Source organism: Vidua chalybeata, chromosome 1 (genome assembly GCF_026979565.1).
Source record: "Vidua chalybeata isolate OUT-0048 chromosome 1, bVidCha1 merged haplotype, whole genome shotgun sequence".
Classification (NCBI taxonomy): Eukaryota; Metazoa; Chordata; class Aves; order Passeriformes; family Viduidae; genus Vidua; species Vidua chalybeata.
Genome location: NC_071530.1, coordinates 8,242,373 through 8,259,233, shown reverse-complemented (window position 1 = coordinate 8,259,233; position 16,861 = coordinate 8,242,373). Strand labels below are relative to the sequence as shown.

The 16,861-nt window shown below is 39.6% G+C and overlaps 1 protein-coding gene across 4 annotated transcripts in view; it reads right to left on the bottom strand.

Moving 5' to 3' along the window:
* The window catches only part of RBM33 (RNA binding motif protein 33), a 102,418-nt gene that overhangs the window by 7,947 nt on the left and 77,610 nt on the right, over nt 1-16,861 (bottom strand). For 2 of the 4 annotated variants that reach the window (XM_053967297.1, XM_053967312.1), the window contains exons 16-17: nt 11,804-12,007; nt 10,216-10,404 (exon numbers count right to left, since the gene is read on the bottom strand). In XM_053967297.1, coding sequence (XP_053823272.1) covers nt 10,216-10,404; nt 11,804-12,007 — 393 coding nt within the window. The remainder of the gene's footprint in view (nt 1-10,215; nt 10,405-11,803; nt 12,008-16,861) is intronic. The other 2 variants (XM_053967304.1, XM_053967319.1) reach the window with 2 other exon arrangements.

Genomic DNA, 16,861 nt, shown 5'->3' with positions numbered 1-16,861 from the left:
AAGATGAAGCTTTACACATTAAATAGCTACACACTCAACAATCAGGGAGAACATTCAGCAAGTATTCAGCATCACAGAATACTCAGGATGGAAATATGATCCTGAAATCCTGCTGCCTGTGAACACAGGCCAGAGATTCCAGAGTAATGAGGTTAAAACAGATCTGAAGGCTTCAAACAAAATTTCACAGTACCACAGTGATTCCAACATCTCACAGAAAGTTCTGGATGTTTAATAGCCTATGCTGCAGCACATTAAAGACAGAATTGCTCTGATTCAGTTTCCAGTTATTCTTACAGCTTTGGATGCAGAATAAAGAATTATTAACATTCTACTTTTCGGAGTTTCTACATAAAGGCAATACAGTTTTATACTGAAATTTATATATATATATATACATACACACACACACACACAGACAAATGCATGTATATGGACACCTTAAAACTTTTCTAGATTATGACCTCCTGATGGATAAGTATAAACATAATTCTTTGCTCCTGCATTTTGCCTGGAACTCAGCACTTGGAAGATTCCAGCCCTCTCATGGTCAGTCTTCAGGATTTTAAACTTTGCCTTCAAAAATTCTGTATCACCATCTAGTCTGTTAAAAAAGCACCACAGATCTTTGGAGAAAGCAATGATTCCTTGGGAAACAACACACAACCCCACTCAATACATTTTGAGCTTGATACACTTTGGTATCTCTTAGTGAAAGAATTTTTAATCCCACTAATCTGTTCCCTGTTCATTCAATCTAATGGAGCATTTTAAGCAAGATGTCATATGTCTAGATGAAATTTGCTATTAAAATTATCTACCTCTTTTTTGAACACATAAGACTCTCTTGGTAAATGTGTATTTAACAAGAGCCATGGCACCTGATAAGTCATGTTTCTTTGTATCTAAGTCTGACAATTCAGCTTTGCCACTTTTGTAACTTATCTATCTGTGATTTTGAAGCAATTTATTTTGCACCTTCTTCTAACTGACAGGAAACTTTCCTCTCTCCAGGAAAATCACAGATGTTTAGTATTTCCACCAGCCTGTGATTTCAAAGTGAAAGCTGAGTGAAAGTTAAAGGATTCAGCAAATCTGATAAGCATCAGTAAGTTAATTTGCATTTTATAGTTTTTGGAAAGTTGTTATGATGAAAAGGTATAGCTAAAGCTAAGTCACTGCAACTTCTCAATTTCTAAGCTGGTAGAAATAGCATTTAGCTTTAAAAAAACCCACTCAGTGGATGATCTTTATTTCTTTTTAAATCAGAATGCTCTTGACACAGTTAAGCCCATTTTACCAACAAGAATGCAGTCATGCTGCAAAAAGCAGCGGTGAAAGACCCTGGATAAAGTTCAATTCACCTGCAGGTTTATCTGCAGGAATAAGTGACAGAGATGCTGAAGTTTGTGTTCTCCTCCCTTACTGATCTCACTTTTTTATGATTTGTAGAACTAGATCTTAACACATGTTTTCTTGACACCACTTTGCTTGCTAAAAAAGAAAGAACCATGAACTAAGTAAGTCTTATCACTGAGGACTATGCTTTGAAGACTAAAATTTAAACACAGCCCTTAAGTAAGATTTGGGAAGAACAAACTTTAAGAGTATCTCTGAATTACAACTAAAACAAACAAAAAATCTGTTCTGTTCAATGAAGTCAACACTTTTAATAAGAGAAAAACCTGTTTGGATCACCAAAAGGATGAATATTTCAGTGAACAGTTCAACAAGAGGAGCTGTACAAGATCCTAGGGAAGCATCCTTCCAGCTGCACCCTGCATGTCCTGCTGCCAACTGACCCTCCCCACAAAGTGAGGTCTCACTCCACTACCACAGCAGATTCTCCCAATGCTTTATGCTCCAGACCCCTGTTGTGATCAGCTGAAGAAGAGAAGCTGCTTTTGGTGACTTTTCCCACAAGAACCGAGATATTACTGCATTAATATTCTTGAGAGGTGCAAAAGTAAAATTTGATTTTGCAGTTTATACAAGCATGATGATGAATTATTAACAAGTTTCTCAGTAATTAGCATGTAAAAAATTGACTAAATGAAGACAGTCTGGTGTAAGGCAGACTTATTAACAAAATTAGGCACAGCATCTAAATATTATTATAGAAAACTTATTTATACTTTCTTAAGAATTAATAAGCTTGTTGACTGACTAGTTTGGGTACTGTGCTCTTACACTATTACTGCTTTATTTTCCAAAGCAATAAAGAACCCAAAAGCAATCAAAAAACTACATTTTAATACTCAACTACTTTGGCAACAAGGCATCAGTTCTTGGGTAAGTTTACTGAAAAGCATCTTTATCAGATTTAATTTCACTGATCAGTAGTACAACTATGGAAACAAAAAACCAACCCATCTGATCCTTCACTGAACTGCCTAAACATAACACATCACCCAGCCTGGGGTAAGGCAGCATCTTCTCAACTGCTGCACTTACACATGCCTAGATTTAAGACCAAGAATTAAGGACTGCAAAACAAACGATAAACTAATGTTTCACAAACAATACTGCTCCAGTTGGAAACTGCCTGAGAAAAAATTAATTTAAATGGGTTTAATTCAAATTCTCAGCCTCTGCTACGCTCAGAATATGTCAGCAAAAATAATGCATAATCACTTCATGTTTTTTAAGGTATATGAGGTATATACACTTTCTCTGGGTATAGATTAAAAAATCCCATCTGGTTCTGTTGCAACAAGAGACAATTACTAAGCTAACTTACTCTGAAGATGTGTCCAGGTCCAAAATGCCACCATCTTTGCTGAGTTTTCAAACAAATCCTCATCTGTCATGATTTGCATGTGTGAGCATCATGCATCCAGCTAACACAGATTTATTTATGTTCTGATTTTGGGACAATACCTTCTTACTCAACTTAACTATTTAAGCCTTGAGCTTTATGTTTTAAGAACATTGATGATACGGCACACAACACATTTACCATAGGTGCAGGGCCTGAGCTGCTGCCATCCCATCCCTGAGCAGACAGGCTATTGGCTGGGCATAGAAATTAAGAGTTCCACTTCAGCAGAAACCTGAAGTGAAATTACTGCATACTCATTCTACTGGATTATTTCTGTCTTTTCGAATTTGGGGTGATTTGCAGTTTAGAACTGATCCTACATTTGGATGATGTTAACAGCTGTAGTCAGAAGAAAACATTCCTTGTGTACCCTGTGGTATTTTATTGTCTCAAAATATTCAAGGCATTATCTCAAAGACTTACTCCATCAGCTTCTGCTTTTGTTGATTCCAAACAAACTTGCTAGGAAAATACATCTAAAAATTAATTCATTTTGCAAATCTTAATCATGTTACCTTGCTAGTTTAACACATTTAAACTTCTGAAAAAATTTTGAATAATTTGGCAGCTGTTTTTTTTTTTTTTCAGTGATAACATTCAATAGCCTCTCTCCCTTTTTGAAAACACATTATTATTTGAAAACACAGAGGCACAAACACCACTGCTGATGGCCTCAGCATTGGCTGGTGGTGGGTCCATCCTGGAGCTGGTTGGCATTGGCTCAATGGGACACAGGGGAACCTTCAGGCAGCTTCTCACAGAAGCCACCCCTGTAGCTCCCCCACTACAAAATCACAGCCATGCAAATCCAGTAGATATTTCTCAAAAAGTAATTCAGTGTGTTGTTCTCAGACCTGAGGCAGCACCACACCCAACTAATGACAGCTGCTCTCTCCTTTTCAAAGAACAAATTTTCCTACAGCAATCCTTGCTCTGATGATCTCCACTGTAATGACAAAACACATGGTTCTGTGTTTCCCAAAGCACAACACCTCAATAGGAATTTGATCAGAGTGTGGTATTATTCTGTGACCTACAGACTTTGAAAGGCCAGTGATGGGAGGCAGGGGAGGATGCAGCACTGCTGCTGGAGACCAGCTGGTTCTAGTGAGCATCACTTTATTTACTGGGAGGGCCCTCACTCTTCCTCCATAGGAGACTTCCCCATTGCCACACTGGGCAACACCAGAATCTCCTATCATGAGCCTAAACTGAAATACCACAATCCTCCCAAATGTCACAGCCCCGAGAAAACAACTTCATTCACATCTTCTCTTTAAGCTGACCTAGTCAGATGTTCACCAGAGGATGAAAACCTCTTCTGGGACCCACTCAGGTGGAAAGGATTGACAATACACACAATAACTTCCAAGGGATTTCAAATGACTGGTTACTTCAGAGATTTGGCTGTACAGATCTACCATGCAGCACTTCCTGATAGCAGCCTGAGGTCACAGGTATTCTGAGCATGTTCCTGTGTCACTCTGGAGAACAGAGATTACATTCTGACATATTTCTAGCATAAAAAAAAAAAAAAAAAAAAGCTAGTTTAGAGTGAGGAAGAGTATTTTACATGGAAGGGATTTAGGAAGCACAAAGCTCATACTGATCTTGACTGTCTTCTTTTTCTGCTTAGGAACTGCCATGGGAAGATGCAGATCTTAGGCTGAATGGAAAATTCAAGAAACCCAGTATTTCATAATCATACTTTTGATTGAGAGTTTGCTTACAAGCTGTTTTAAAACATACTACTTAACTCAAAAACTTAAAAAATAATCAGCAGCTCTGTCTTCTTCTGCAACTGAACTACTACTACTAAAGCATGAATATCATAAAGGGACCATTCCCTCTGAATATATTTCCTTAGGCCTGAAGATTTACACTGCTCTTAAATTTCTCCTCTGTCCAAGCTCTGTAAGTAAATCTGCACTTGTACAATACTGAAATAGCCACTATGATCATAGCAGCACATTAACCTCTAGTAAAGCTTCACTGCAAAACCAAGGGCCTTGAGACAAACAGCTGGACATTCTCAAGTACAGAGCAAGAGACTGTTTGCAGAATGCAAACACCTCTGACACCAAAGCTCTCAGAGGTTACACAGAGAGTAACAGAGCACTGGGAGATGGAAACCAAGCAGGCAGGAATGAGACTGGAGCAAGCACTCATTTCAACTAAGAGAGACACACGGGAAATGAAAGTTTCTTCCTTTACTTCATTTCTCTCACTGAAGTAAATGTACTTCCCAGCAGACCACATGTTCAGTTCACCAGTGGGTTTGGGATTAGGGATGGCAGTTCATATAAAGCTGCTAAAAAACAGGTCTATGCAGAAAGAAAGCAAACTTCCCCAACCAACATCATCTCTAGTGTGTGATCCAAGCTGTTCTGCAACAAGTCAAACAGCAGCACAGCAGGCACTTTCTGAGCAGAATGACCAGATTCTATTTTTTCTTCCCTCCCATCAATAAATGCAGACATGTTTTTATTGTCCTCACAGTCTCCTGATACCTGAAGCATCTTTCCTGGCAGTGACACTTCCCAGCCACTACCAGCAGGCACAGAATGTATTTATTTCACCCTCAGCTGTTGCAAGCTCTCTTCCACCTTCTGTTCCTCCTTTCTACTTTTCTGACACCTTTGACTTCCTATTATTTGCCCTTAAAAGTACTGAGCTTTCTTGTTCCATATGCAAGGTGTCATGAGGGGAAAGGCTGTTCTGTCCCTGAGCTGGGCATCTGGCACTCCCCACACAGCTCTACAGCAAGGCTGAACTGGACAGGCTCATGATGGAGCTGCTCTTCTTTTCCCCCAGCCCCAAGGATGCAGCAGGACTGGCCATATCTTCTCCCACAGCTTCTGCCACAGCTGAAATTGCTTTCACAAGTAGAAAGACCACAGTGGTCCTCCTGTCAGCCTGAGCAGCTTATGTCAGAGGAGAACCTCCCTGCTGCCCTGCAGGGGCACCCATGTTCTGGGTGTGTGCATCTATGGCAATTCCACCGATGCCTCTGTGGCCTCAGATAAATCCAGCAGCCGGGCACGCAGTCAGGGCAGGGGGTTGCTGAGGCTGCCTTTGCATCAGCTGAGCACTAGGTAGCACTGTCACTCCAAGAAAGCAAAGCCAGGCACATCAGCTTTGGAACTGCTTTTCCAGACCAGACCAGAAATGACAGTGTTAGCAGAGCAAACCCCTTATTTGTAGAACTACTCAAAGTACACCTGCAATCCCAACATTCTCCTCACCTCTGATATACAACAGTGTATCTTCCCACTTTCTCTATTTTTAAGCATCAGAACTGACCATAAATCTTCACAAATACTGCGTTTTTGTACTGATGTTTTCTGTTTGCATCAATTTGATGTAAGAAAACATGATTAAAGATGATGATGATGATAGAATACCTCCATAGAACAATTCCCTCAGTACTCAAATTATCTGGAGATCTAGAAAACAGTCTATTCTACCTGCCACCATCCCAAAAAAACTCAGTTCATCTGAGGGTGGCAATAACCAGCTGAACACAAATCTCTTTAGACAGTATAAGCATTGAGCCTGGATTCAAGAGCAAAAAAAAAAAAAAATACAAGTGCTGTTTCTCATGACCTTTGCAACTTATTAGTAATCTACTTTACCAAGTGGTTCTGGATGGATGTGCATTGAATGTCACTGCTCCACCACCATCCTCAGGAGGCTTTAGTTTGGTGATGTGCACAGAAATCTCCTGTACTTTCCAACACTTTGGAATACATAATTTTATTTATAACACATAATTATTTTAGGATCAGCAATGAAATTCCACTGCAGGTACATTATTTGCTTCTGAAAGCTCATCCTCTCCAGACAGCAAAGTGTATGCTGGTAGGAAGCACTTCTGCTGATTTCATCATGCTTGAGTTGTAAAAGGCAGCTATAACAAAGGGCATGCTCCTGGAGCCCCAAAGATTTTCTTATATTCAATGTCTTGAGAATCTTAATGGTATTTTTTCCCTATGTTAATAACAGAGCCCCTCTAGTGAAGCAGGGATGAGAATTAAAGAGTTTTCAGTGATTAGGCAACAGAAGTTATTTCAAAGGTTATACATGGGAAAAGATCATTTTCTCCATTTCTAGGGTACAGGAACGGAAAAATGCCATATTTCCAACTTCAACTCTAAGTTTCCCCCATCCTGTCTTAAGCATGCCCAGTTATTCCCAAACTGTGACTCACAGACACCTCAATGGCAAAGCTGGGAGCATTGAACATCATAAATTGAGCGAAGTTTTTAACTTCCCTTCCCAAGGTTTGTGCAAGGAGAACCTCGAGAATGATACTGACAAGAAAAAGCTAAAAATAAAACCCCAAGGCTTTTGGACCCAGAAAAGCAAAGTAATCTCTTCCTCCCTGTTAACTCCATTGACAGACTATAGACTTCTCCCACAATTTAAAACTGTTATGCCAGCAAAGATTCACTTTCTGAGGAAAGACACACAGGATGATCACACTGAAACAAATTCAGGATATTTGGAACCAAGAGCTGGTGTGGGATCAGTTGCTTTACAGATGCCCCAGCATGGAAGGTGAAGATTAAGCAGAGGTCCTCTACCAGACAGGAAAAGTGCTTGTGGTCTGTCCTTCTTGTAAAAGAGCAAGGAGATCCTTGGATTTCTTTCTCCTCTCTGGGAGCTCTGTCTCAGCCACTCCCGCATTCAAACCCTGACTGCAGCAGAAATTGATACACGAGATACTTGGATTTCTGAGCTGTGTCTGCATGCTGCTTTAAAGCAAGCTGCTTGCTTAACATCAGAGGGCTGTGTCCCACAGTTTGTGAATCCTTACCTTTAACCAGGCATTGGGGGTTGGATATGTATCATTTCAAGACACTAGGCATGAAGAGAACTCCCTAAGTTTTGATTCAGATTTAAATTTCCTTTAGAATTGCAAAAAATAAGCATGAGTTCAACAAACTTATTTCCCCTGGAGACAAATAAAATGAAAAATCTTGATCTCAAAAGAGTTCAGTTCCTTAAGCAAAATTTTGGTGAATATAGTCAACAGCTGAAGACAGGTTATTCTACATTTTAAAGACTGATTCAGATAGAACTGACTCTTCTTTCCCTCTTATTATTTCTTCAGCTCCACCAGAAACCAGGTAAAAACCTGGGCATCTTGGCCTAATTTCAAAAGAAGCTAGGATTTCACACCTTGCTATTTTCTCACAACTGCCATCTCCCCAAATCCCTCTTACTTCAGTCCATCAAGCTGCAACACTTAATCTTAGAGGACCAGAGCTCTGCAGTACCCAAGAAGTGTTTGCTGTGGTCCATGCCACACACACTGTCCTCACACAGGAACCCCCAAAGCCTGCATGGAAAGCAGCCACTACTGGGCTCTCTTCAGCAGCTCACTTCAGCACTCCTCCCTGCAAAATCCCTTACATGAAACACAAAGGAAGAATGAGGAAATAATTGAGTCTCCCTTTGCTATCAGAGCCTCCTGACCCTCCCAGCTGCAGGGGATTTCGTGCAGCGCTAAGCACAAATAAGAGTTAAAAAAATAATTTACAGCCAGGAGAAAATCCACTTTTGTACTTCAGGATATTGACCTCTCTGAAAATCTAGCACCACCTGTATAAAACTAATTGCTGTTGACAGCAACAATGTAGATTTTCAAACATTCTGTTTTCCATTCTTGTCCTCCAAGTCACTTAAAGCTGTTATTGCATGTTCCTCATTTGGTGCATTAACACTTCTCAGGGTATCATTAAAAAACAAAATCAAAAACCTTAAGTATTACAGGTGGTGGAACCAGTCTCATATTCTTCCTACAAAAGCATCACTTTTTTCCTGCATATCTCACCATTCACACTTGTGAAACATCATTTAGTCTTAAACAAGCCAGGAAATTTCTAGCTTTCTACAAGTCAGACTTGAAATTCAAGTGCAAAAGTAGCACAAGAGCATTCTGCATCACTAGCTAAATTCAAGCATCTTGTTCAAGTACTACTTCTAGATTTCTTGTAAGGAAAATGGATGATGATTCAGAAAGCATAATTTCCAAAGGTACAGTTGATGTTGCTGCAAGAATACAAGTTCTGGAGGGCACAGATATGCATCAAATCCCACTAGAAAATTAGTCATTGTTTTTTCTCCTGTAAGTACATGCTTCTAAAGGTCTGTGACATTGGTTTGAGAGACCAGTGTTTGGAGTCTGCTAGGAAACAGCAAGTACTAAATAAATTTTTTAGCACATTCTCAATAACTTCTCTCAATTGTGAGATTTTCTTGCAGGGTTTCTATTAATCTCCTTCTAATATCCTCATGCAAGATTTAGCAAGTAAACACTGAACAAATGTACTTTGGAACTGCATTAATAATTTCCTAGAGTACTACAGAACACAAAGGCACAAAGTATTTTGTGAGGGTAGTTTTGCTTTCCCAAACAAATTAAACCTCTCTGAATTGATGACGTAAATAATTCAGCATTATTCCATTCACTAAATTAGGAACAAGTGAGGCAGAGTGTTCATTTTTAGGAGAGCAGTCTGTTTTGCAACAGAGAGATGATCCTAGTAATAAAGAAGTCTCACAGAACACCTCCAATTCATGCATTGCATTTGTCTGAAAATGTTGTTCCTGTCAAAAGGAAAAAAATTTCTCACCTGTATTTTTCATTATTCATTGACTCGTATTTTTAAATGCAGTAACAATAAGTCAGACAGGGCCTCGTAAGCTTTTCACTGCTTTGAAAACCTCCTGCTTTCCTCAAGTCATTTAACTGACACATCAGTTCCAGGAGGCAGTTTGTGAACAGAAGCTGCCCAGCAGATAAAACAGTGTGTGCATGTCATAACCTTGCCCACAGGCCCCTACCGAAGAGAACCTTCTCAAAAATTAAGGATCAATAAAATCCTCCAAAGAAGACTGTGTTTTCCTCTGAAAAAGTAGAGGATGCTACACAATATAAAATGTCCAGCGGGCCATTACGTGCTTGTGCCCCAGGACTGCAGTGACAGGAAAAGGTAAATGTCAAAAAGGAGAGTAGGTGCAAGTCAACAATAAACAAGGACAGCACCCAAAATACATTTGCTCTGATATGACCATCTGGCTTTAACAACCTCACAGAATGGACAGGCTTGTTTTGCCCACAAAAATAACAGAGATAGCACAGGAACTCCAAAATTAAGGAGAATTTTGCAGCAGGAATGTGATGGTTAGCAAAATCCTACTGCGCCTCCTGTGCTGCAATATCATCACGTGGTTGTCTTTGCTACCAGGTGTAGCTTCTGTGGGTGGGGGTGCCTTCAAACATAAATTACCAATAAACACGCATTGTATTTAGTGTCAGGGAATTAATTGAGCTCTCTGGAATGAAAGCCTTTTGGCACAAAAATGATAAACCAAGGTTGACCTACCTGAATGGGTCCCACTGACATCAGCAGGTTTTTCAGTTGGACATCAGTAGTTGATGAAGAAAGCCCTTCAACTGACACAATACAGGGCTGAGGTTTGCACTCCACCACTCGCAGGTTCTGTTTATTTGGCATCAAGCGTCCTCGGCCCATCTGGCCTGCTACTCCTCTGCCTCTGCCGTGCATAATGACCTGCCAACAACAAAAGTAACAGTATTTTGATTTACTTACCCACTGACTCTGCTTGCTGCACTTGACAGAGGATATAAAAGTTGGCTATTTACTTGAAGACTTCATTAAAGTACACAGCGATTTAAAACAGCTTGTTGCTGTTTGCCAATTTGAAAGGCCACTTTCTAACATATTCATCCACTGCTTATGCAAACCTTTTCGCAAGATAACAAGTTATATATTGAGTTATATATACTATATTCATCCTAGAAGCCTTAGCTCTAGCACAGATTGATCAATCAAGCAGTGGAGGATGTCAGACAAAAACATATAACCTAGTTTTCAACAGTCATCACACCAGCAGCATGTGTTCAGCTCCCACATTTTGAGTATGGACAAAAAAGCCCAACAGGTGATCCCTCTCCTTCTTCCATTCTTAACCTATAGTTAAATTTGATATACTCACAAGATCAGCAAAGTGTTCCAAGCACCTTCAATCTCTACTGCTACCAATTCTTGATCTGTTACCAGAATGGAGTTTTATCTGCATAAGGCTAAATAACTTTAAAATAACTTTTTTTAAAGTTCCTCTCCCCTGTACTCTGGAGCAGGAAATGCATGGATTTAATTCTTGCAAATTAAATGTTGAACAGTCAGAGAGTAGAAAAATAACAATGAAACAGAGTAACAAACATTAAACAGAGTTAACACTTAACACTGAGTCAACATTCAACAGTTTCTTGATTCCTACTTGGAAGGCCTATGATGGGTAATAACTTTTCATACCCTTCAACATCAGCAACAAAACTTTACCCTTGTATGAAGCAGGGAGATTATGGCCAACAGTTCAAAACTAAGAACTAACTTAAAAGCCAAAATGCCAGCTACTTTCAAGGAGTGTGCCAGCTTGCAAATGCAGAGAAGGCACACACCGCTGCCACCCTGACACTTCCCTGCCTCCTATCAGTGCAAAAATCAAGTTACAAGATCGCCAACGGTTTTGAGTGATACCAGCTTTGGGGATCCAGCAAAGAGCATCCTGAAACCGCTACTGTGTGCTCCTACATATGCAGGAAACAGCCAAAATAAAATCTTAAGCACAACTTCAAAAAACCCACTTGGTTTTAAAGCCAGAAACCACATTGGTTACCATCTCCTCCAGTAGCTGTCTCAGGACACGTGCACTTCCCCAGGGAGTGCTGAGCTGGCCAGAACATCAGCAGATGAAGCAACCTAGAGGCACTGCCAGTCTGTGCTGGGTACAAACAAGTCTCTCTAGATTAAAAGCTTTATATGCAATTATGCATCTCCTGGGTCATGCAGCCCTGCATTAGCAACTGACAAACAGAATGCTGGTTATTAATAGAGCAACACAGCTAGACAGTGAAACTTCTAGCAGCAATACGCATCTAAAAATCACCTTTTTAGGTTGATGGATTCCCTGGATGTTTTTGACTCCTTGAGGAGCTGGTGAATGGATCTGTGCCTGCTGCTGCTGTTGGTGCTGCTGCACTCCCTTTGTCAATGTGACCTTCCGCACTGGCTGCTGTTTCGGCTCCGGGGGTTGTTGAGGCCGCTGGGGTTGGCCCTCTGGGTGAAAAAAGCCAGCATCCTCTCCCCCCTGCTGAAATCAACAACACAACAGCGGCTCAGTGTCCAGGCACTGCACACCTTTGCCCTGAGCAGACTCCTGCCACATTCCAGCTCATTCAGAGAGTGTCCAGGGCTTTGCCTGCTAAAGCAAACTGGTGGCTGTGACAGGCACGTGCAAAAGCTCAGCCTGGAAATTGCACTTCAGCCTAAAATAAATCCGTGCTATCTGAAGAACAGTTTACTTTGTTCAGGCTTTATTATAATTACAATGGTCAATCATGTCTTTTCATATACAAAGCAACAAGATGTTTTCACTTCTCTTTCCAAATCATTCTTCCTTCCAGGTTACATGTGAACTATGGTGTGTGTTATATTTTTATTACTTTTTTTTTTTAAATATAATGAGAGACATACACATTTCAGAAGGAGGAGCAAAGAATGGTGGAGGCTGGAAGAATCAGGAAAATGCTCTGCTCATCTTTAAACCTCCAACCTCCCTTTAGTTAAAAATTGATATTTATTTTGAAGTGCATACTCATTCTGCCAACTTCTACACCAGCAGCTTTTTAAGCAGTCCCTTTCCTCAGACACTGTCTGTACTTGGAACAGTTCCTCAAGGTGTTTTTTTGTTTGCCTTACGAAGCTCTTATTATAGATTTGTAATCATGAACACAGTGGAACACCATCTCAGTGTCTCTCTCATCCAAGATAACTCTTGCCATAACATCTCTTGGTGCAATCTGGCACAGTAAAACCATGAGCTTAAAGCACTGAAATTACTCCCTTCCACTGCCTCTACCCAACAGTTTGGTTTTTTTCCCTTGAAACAGGTGATTCTTGAATTTGTGTCTGCCTGTCCAGATTAGAACAATCACTGAAAATTCCATGGAGCATGAACCAGCAGAGTCTGACAGAAGATCAGGTACTTCTGCCTCCATGGCGTGCATTGTATTATAGCATGGTTTCAACAGCAGCACCTATCCATTGACAGGATTTCAACCTTAGACATCAAATACTAGTGAACATTTCATCTGCAGAGGGAAGGCTTTGACTAACTCCCTAAAAAACTTCTGGTAACCTCACAGAAGCCCTCAAATAGAATGCTTGTTTAAGGGAAAAAAGTAAAATATTATGGAAGCACCTTTATTTACACAGGGTTTTCTTTTCCCCTTCCCTTAAATATTCACAAGCCAAAATTCATTTTGCATCTGTAACACATCACAAACCAGAGGGTTTCATATTAACTGGCACATTTTTTGTGGATAAGGAGACAAAACACAAGGGTGCAGAAGGAACAGACTCATGGTCTAATAGAAAGATAATTTTAATTGCGAATATAAATTAGTACCTCTCTCCATTAAAGAAAAGCAAAAGAAATACCAAGTTAGGACTGGTTAGTAAGCCTCAGCTAAGAAACAGTCTGTGGTATGTAGGCTTGCAAGTTCAGTAGCTCAGAATTTACACCTCTAAATCAAGGCCTCTGCATTATAAAGTATATGCAGGCTACAACTTCTCAAGAACTCAAGTACTTAAATCCCAGACAAATGAGCTTCAAACCTCCTTGCACTACAACTCAAAAGCACAATCTGTCTCAGGGAAAAAAATTCTAATGCTCATCATAGCATTTGTCCACAGTGTCCAAAACAAGAAAGCAACAGAAATGTACATCTGTCTTGTCCACCTCTAATCACAAACAGGTTGTTTTCTCTGCTGAACTGAATGGCACCAAGTCTTCATTTAAAGTTTTGTATTCAAACCTTTGAGAGTAGCAATTAGCGAGAAATTACAAAGCTTTCCCTTTGGTTTCTCTTCAATTTGTATTCAAAAATACAAAAGCAAAAGCATTCCTGAAAGACCCAAACATATGCACAAAACCTTACCAGCATTAAATCCTTGTTTTAATATTAGTTCTGATATCAACATCACCATAAGCTCTATGCCTTGATCAGATAATTTCTTTTATTCAACCCTACAGCAGCTGGAAGATTATGAAACTAAAAGGAACAAAAAAATTCTAGGAGGAATTTAAATGCAGTAACTGGGAGTTAAAATCTAATCTCTGCTAAATGCCTGCTGTGAGAATCACAAATATCTGCAACCATTTCTTTCCAAACCAAAAAACGATCCCAGCACATCGGAAGAGCATCTGAGAGCAAAGCCCTCAGGTATAAAACACATCCAACATGCTCATTACTGAAACTTCAAAAGCAAAAAATCATTTCACATAAAAGTCTAGGATGGCCAACAACCACCCAATATTTAACTACCAAGCTCAATTATCACCAAATAAAACTGTATAAACTGAACAGAGGACTGCAACAGAGTCAAAGGCATTAGCACACCACATTGGTTTGCACTGATGAAAAGTCTGATGGGGTTTGTTCCCTGCTGGGGTCTCAAATGCCACCATTGGCCTTTGCTGCTACCAAGATGCTTCTGCAAGTCTGAAAAGGTGGAAAGCTCTGGACTTTTAAAATTAATTGATCCATTTCACAAATAAGAAAACCTACAGAAAACAATAAAGAATGGCAATGGAACAAGTTTTGCTTGATCCTGCAAAAAGAAGTTACGGAAAAGCAACTGGATCAACCCCTTCTTTTACATTACTACTCTGAACATTTACTGGTTTTGAGACAACTCAAAGAGGGGAAGCAGAGACAAAACTGCAGCACTGCTTCTCCAGAGAGGTCCGTGAGTCAGACATGGTGCCCCAGGCCCAACAGAGCTGAACAAGTCAGCAAGACACTAGTTCCTGTTCCAGGCAGTCTGGCTTCAGCTGAAGATAAAAACCTGGTGGTTTTATTAAGAATTAAAAACCAAATGTAACTGTTAAGTGACATGTGCCAACAAGCAAAATGACCCAGAAGAAGCATTTCAGCAGTAAATTCCTTTTTCACTGGTTAAAGACACGACATTGCAAGGACAAACATTGTCCAAGCCAAAATGAACAACCTGTGTTAGTACCATGTAGTGTTGAAGTACTCTCACCACCAGCATCATTCTTTAAACTTCTATGCAAGAAAACAAGTGGCTTTTCCCGGTATAACAATGAACCAAGTCAAGCAAAACACCTGAAAAGAGCTTTTTAACTTCTGGACTTAAAGCTACAAAACCTCAGAACGTTATGGACAGGTCACATGCTCATAGGAGTACACTGACATTTTGGAGGAAAGGACATACAGTTGCACAGATGACTTGTACATATGCTGACTCCTGATGCTCCCTCATGAGCTGTATGTACAACAAGCTGGCACCAAAACACACAGCAAATTACAGGCAAGCAGGTAAGTCCACTAAAGCTGTACTGCAGTAGCTACCCCAAATGACATCTAAATCACAGAAGCTAAATTGCTAACATCTCTTCTACTGAAAATGTCTCAGGTCTAGCTCATCTTAAATCAATTTTTGCTTTACCTAAAGACAATTTCTGTATTGCTATTTTTCATCAGATTACATCGCTGCCTTACCCAGATTTAAATATGCAACAGGGGGAGGTATTAAAGTTTTAAGCCTTCTCATGTCAAAATACATTTTCTTTCCTAGAGTATTTCACAATGTACAGAGCTGCACTAAATTTTTCAGAGATGCATCTATGCATCATTATGACCTGTCTCACACAATTTGATGTACTAAACACTGAGCCTGTGTAGAAAGCCTTAGTCAACCACAGAGACCTGGGACTGATTGATACAAGCTCTGATACTTTATACTTCAAATTTCCTCTAAAGTCCTGAGTAGAAAAAAAAATTCATTCTTTGTCTGCAAATCAATGAAGGAAGAATGTTTTCCTCTTATTGTCTACGCCTTAATTTATAGATTATAAACCATCCAGAGTTTTGAGCTCCAAATTTCCAAGTTTCACAAAGGGTCTGCCTTCCTAAGATCTGGCCAGGAAATGGTTCTCTTAAAAGAAGAAGAAATGTTTCTATTACTCAATTAAAGCTGGAATAATGAATTTTTTTTTTTAAGTTGCAGTTCTGTTCAGGGGAAAGTATAAAAAGTATCTTTCAAATTTCAAATACTGAAAGATTGTGAGCAGTGCCAAAACAAGTTAATCTCAAATACTGTGTGTATATAAACAATGGTCAAAAGATTGAGGTAAAAGGATTTGATTTACATGGTGAATGTTTTTCAAACCTCTGCTCTGGAAGAATCTACAGTTTGACCTGAAACTAGACTAACAAAAAGAAATTATGCCATTCAATGGCCATAACTTTTAGAACCATTTCACTGATATCTATCAAGGCTGTTTTTCATCAGCCTCTCACTATACAGATCCATATATAGTCAGTGTTGTGTTTTGAGCAACTTAGAAAGAATTCTGTCAAATATGAGATCACAAATTCTAAAAGCAGAATTCTATGAAGGACTGCTTGAATTTAGCAAGCTGGAGCCTCTGTCATATCATTATGACAGTTTTATGATGAAGATGAAGTTTATTTGCCACCAACATTAGCAGGACAAATTTATTTATAACAAATGCTTTAAAATGTACTGATAAAAATGCCTATTGATACTGTCAGAGCTGCTTGCAATTTGACAGATCAAATCTTATTTTCATTCTTAAACCCCATGAAGGAATGGTATCACCAACTTGCATTCTGTAGTGAGCAAATTGATTAATCCCCCTCTATAGAAATCTCAACTCTTGATTACACCTATCAGACGTTAAGCAGCATTATTCTAGAGTGACAACACTTGACAAATTCCCAAACCATTTTTCTCAGCCTTTGTGGCCCTGCTAGCTTGTATTAACCCTGATGAAAAATTAATTTTCCTTATCTTCTGCTAAACCCCAAAATCCAAATCCGCCAAACTGGCAACTCTTTCTGTAAAGGTATTATGAAAACCTCTAAAAGATTAATTGCATGTCTTCAGGTGACAT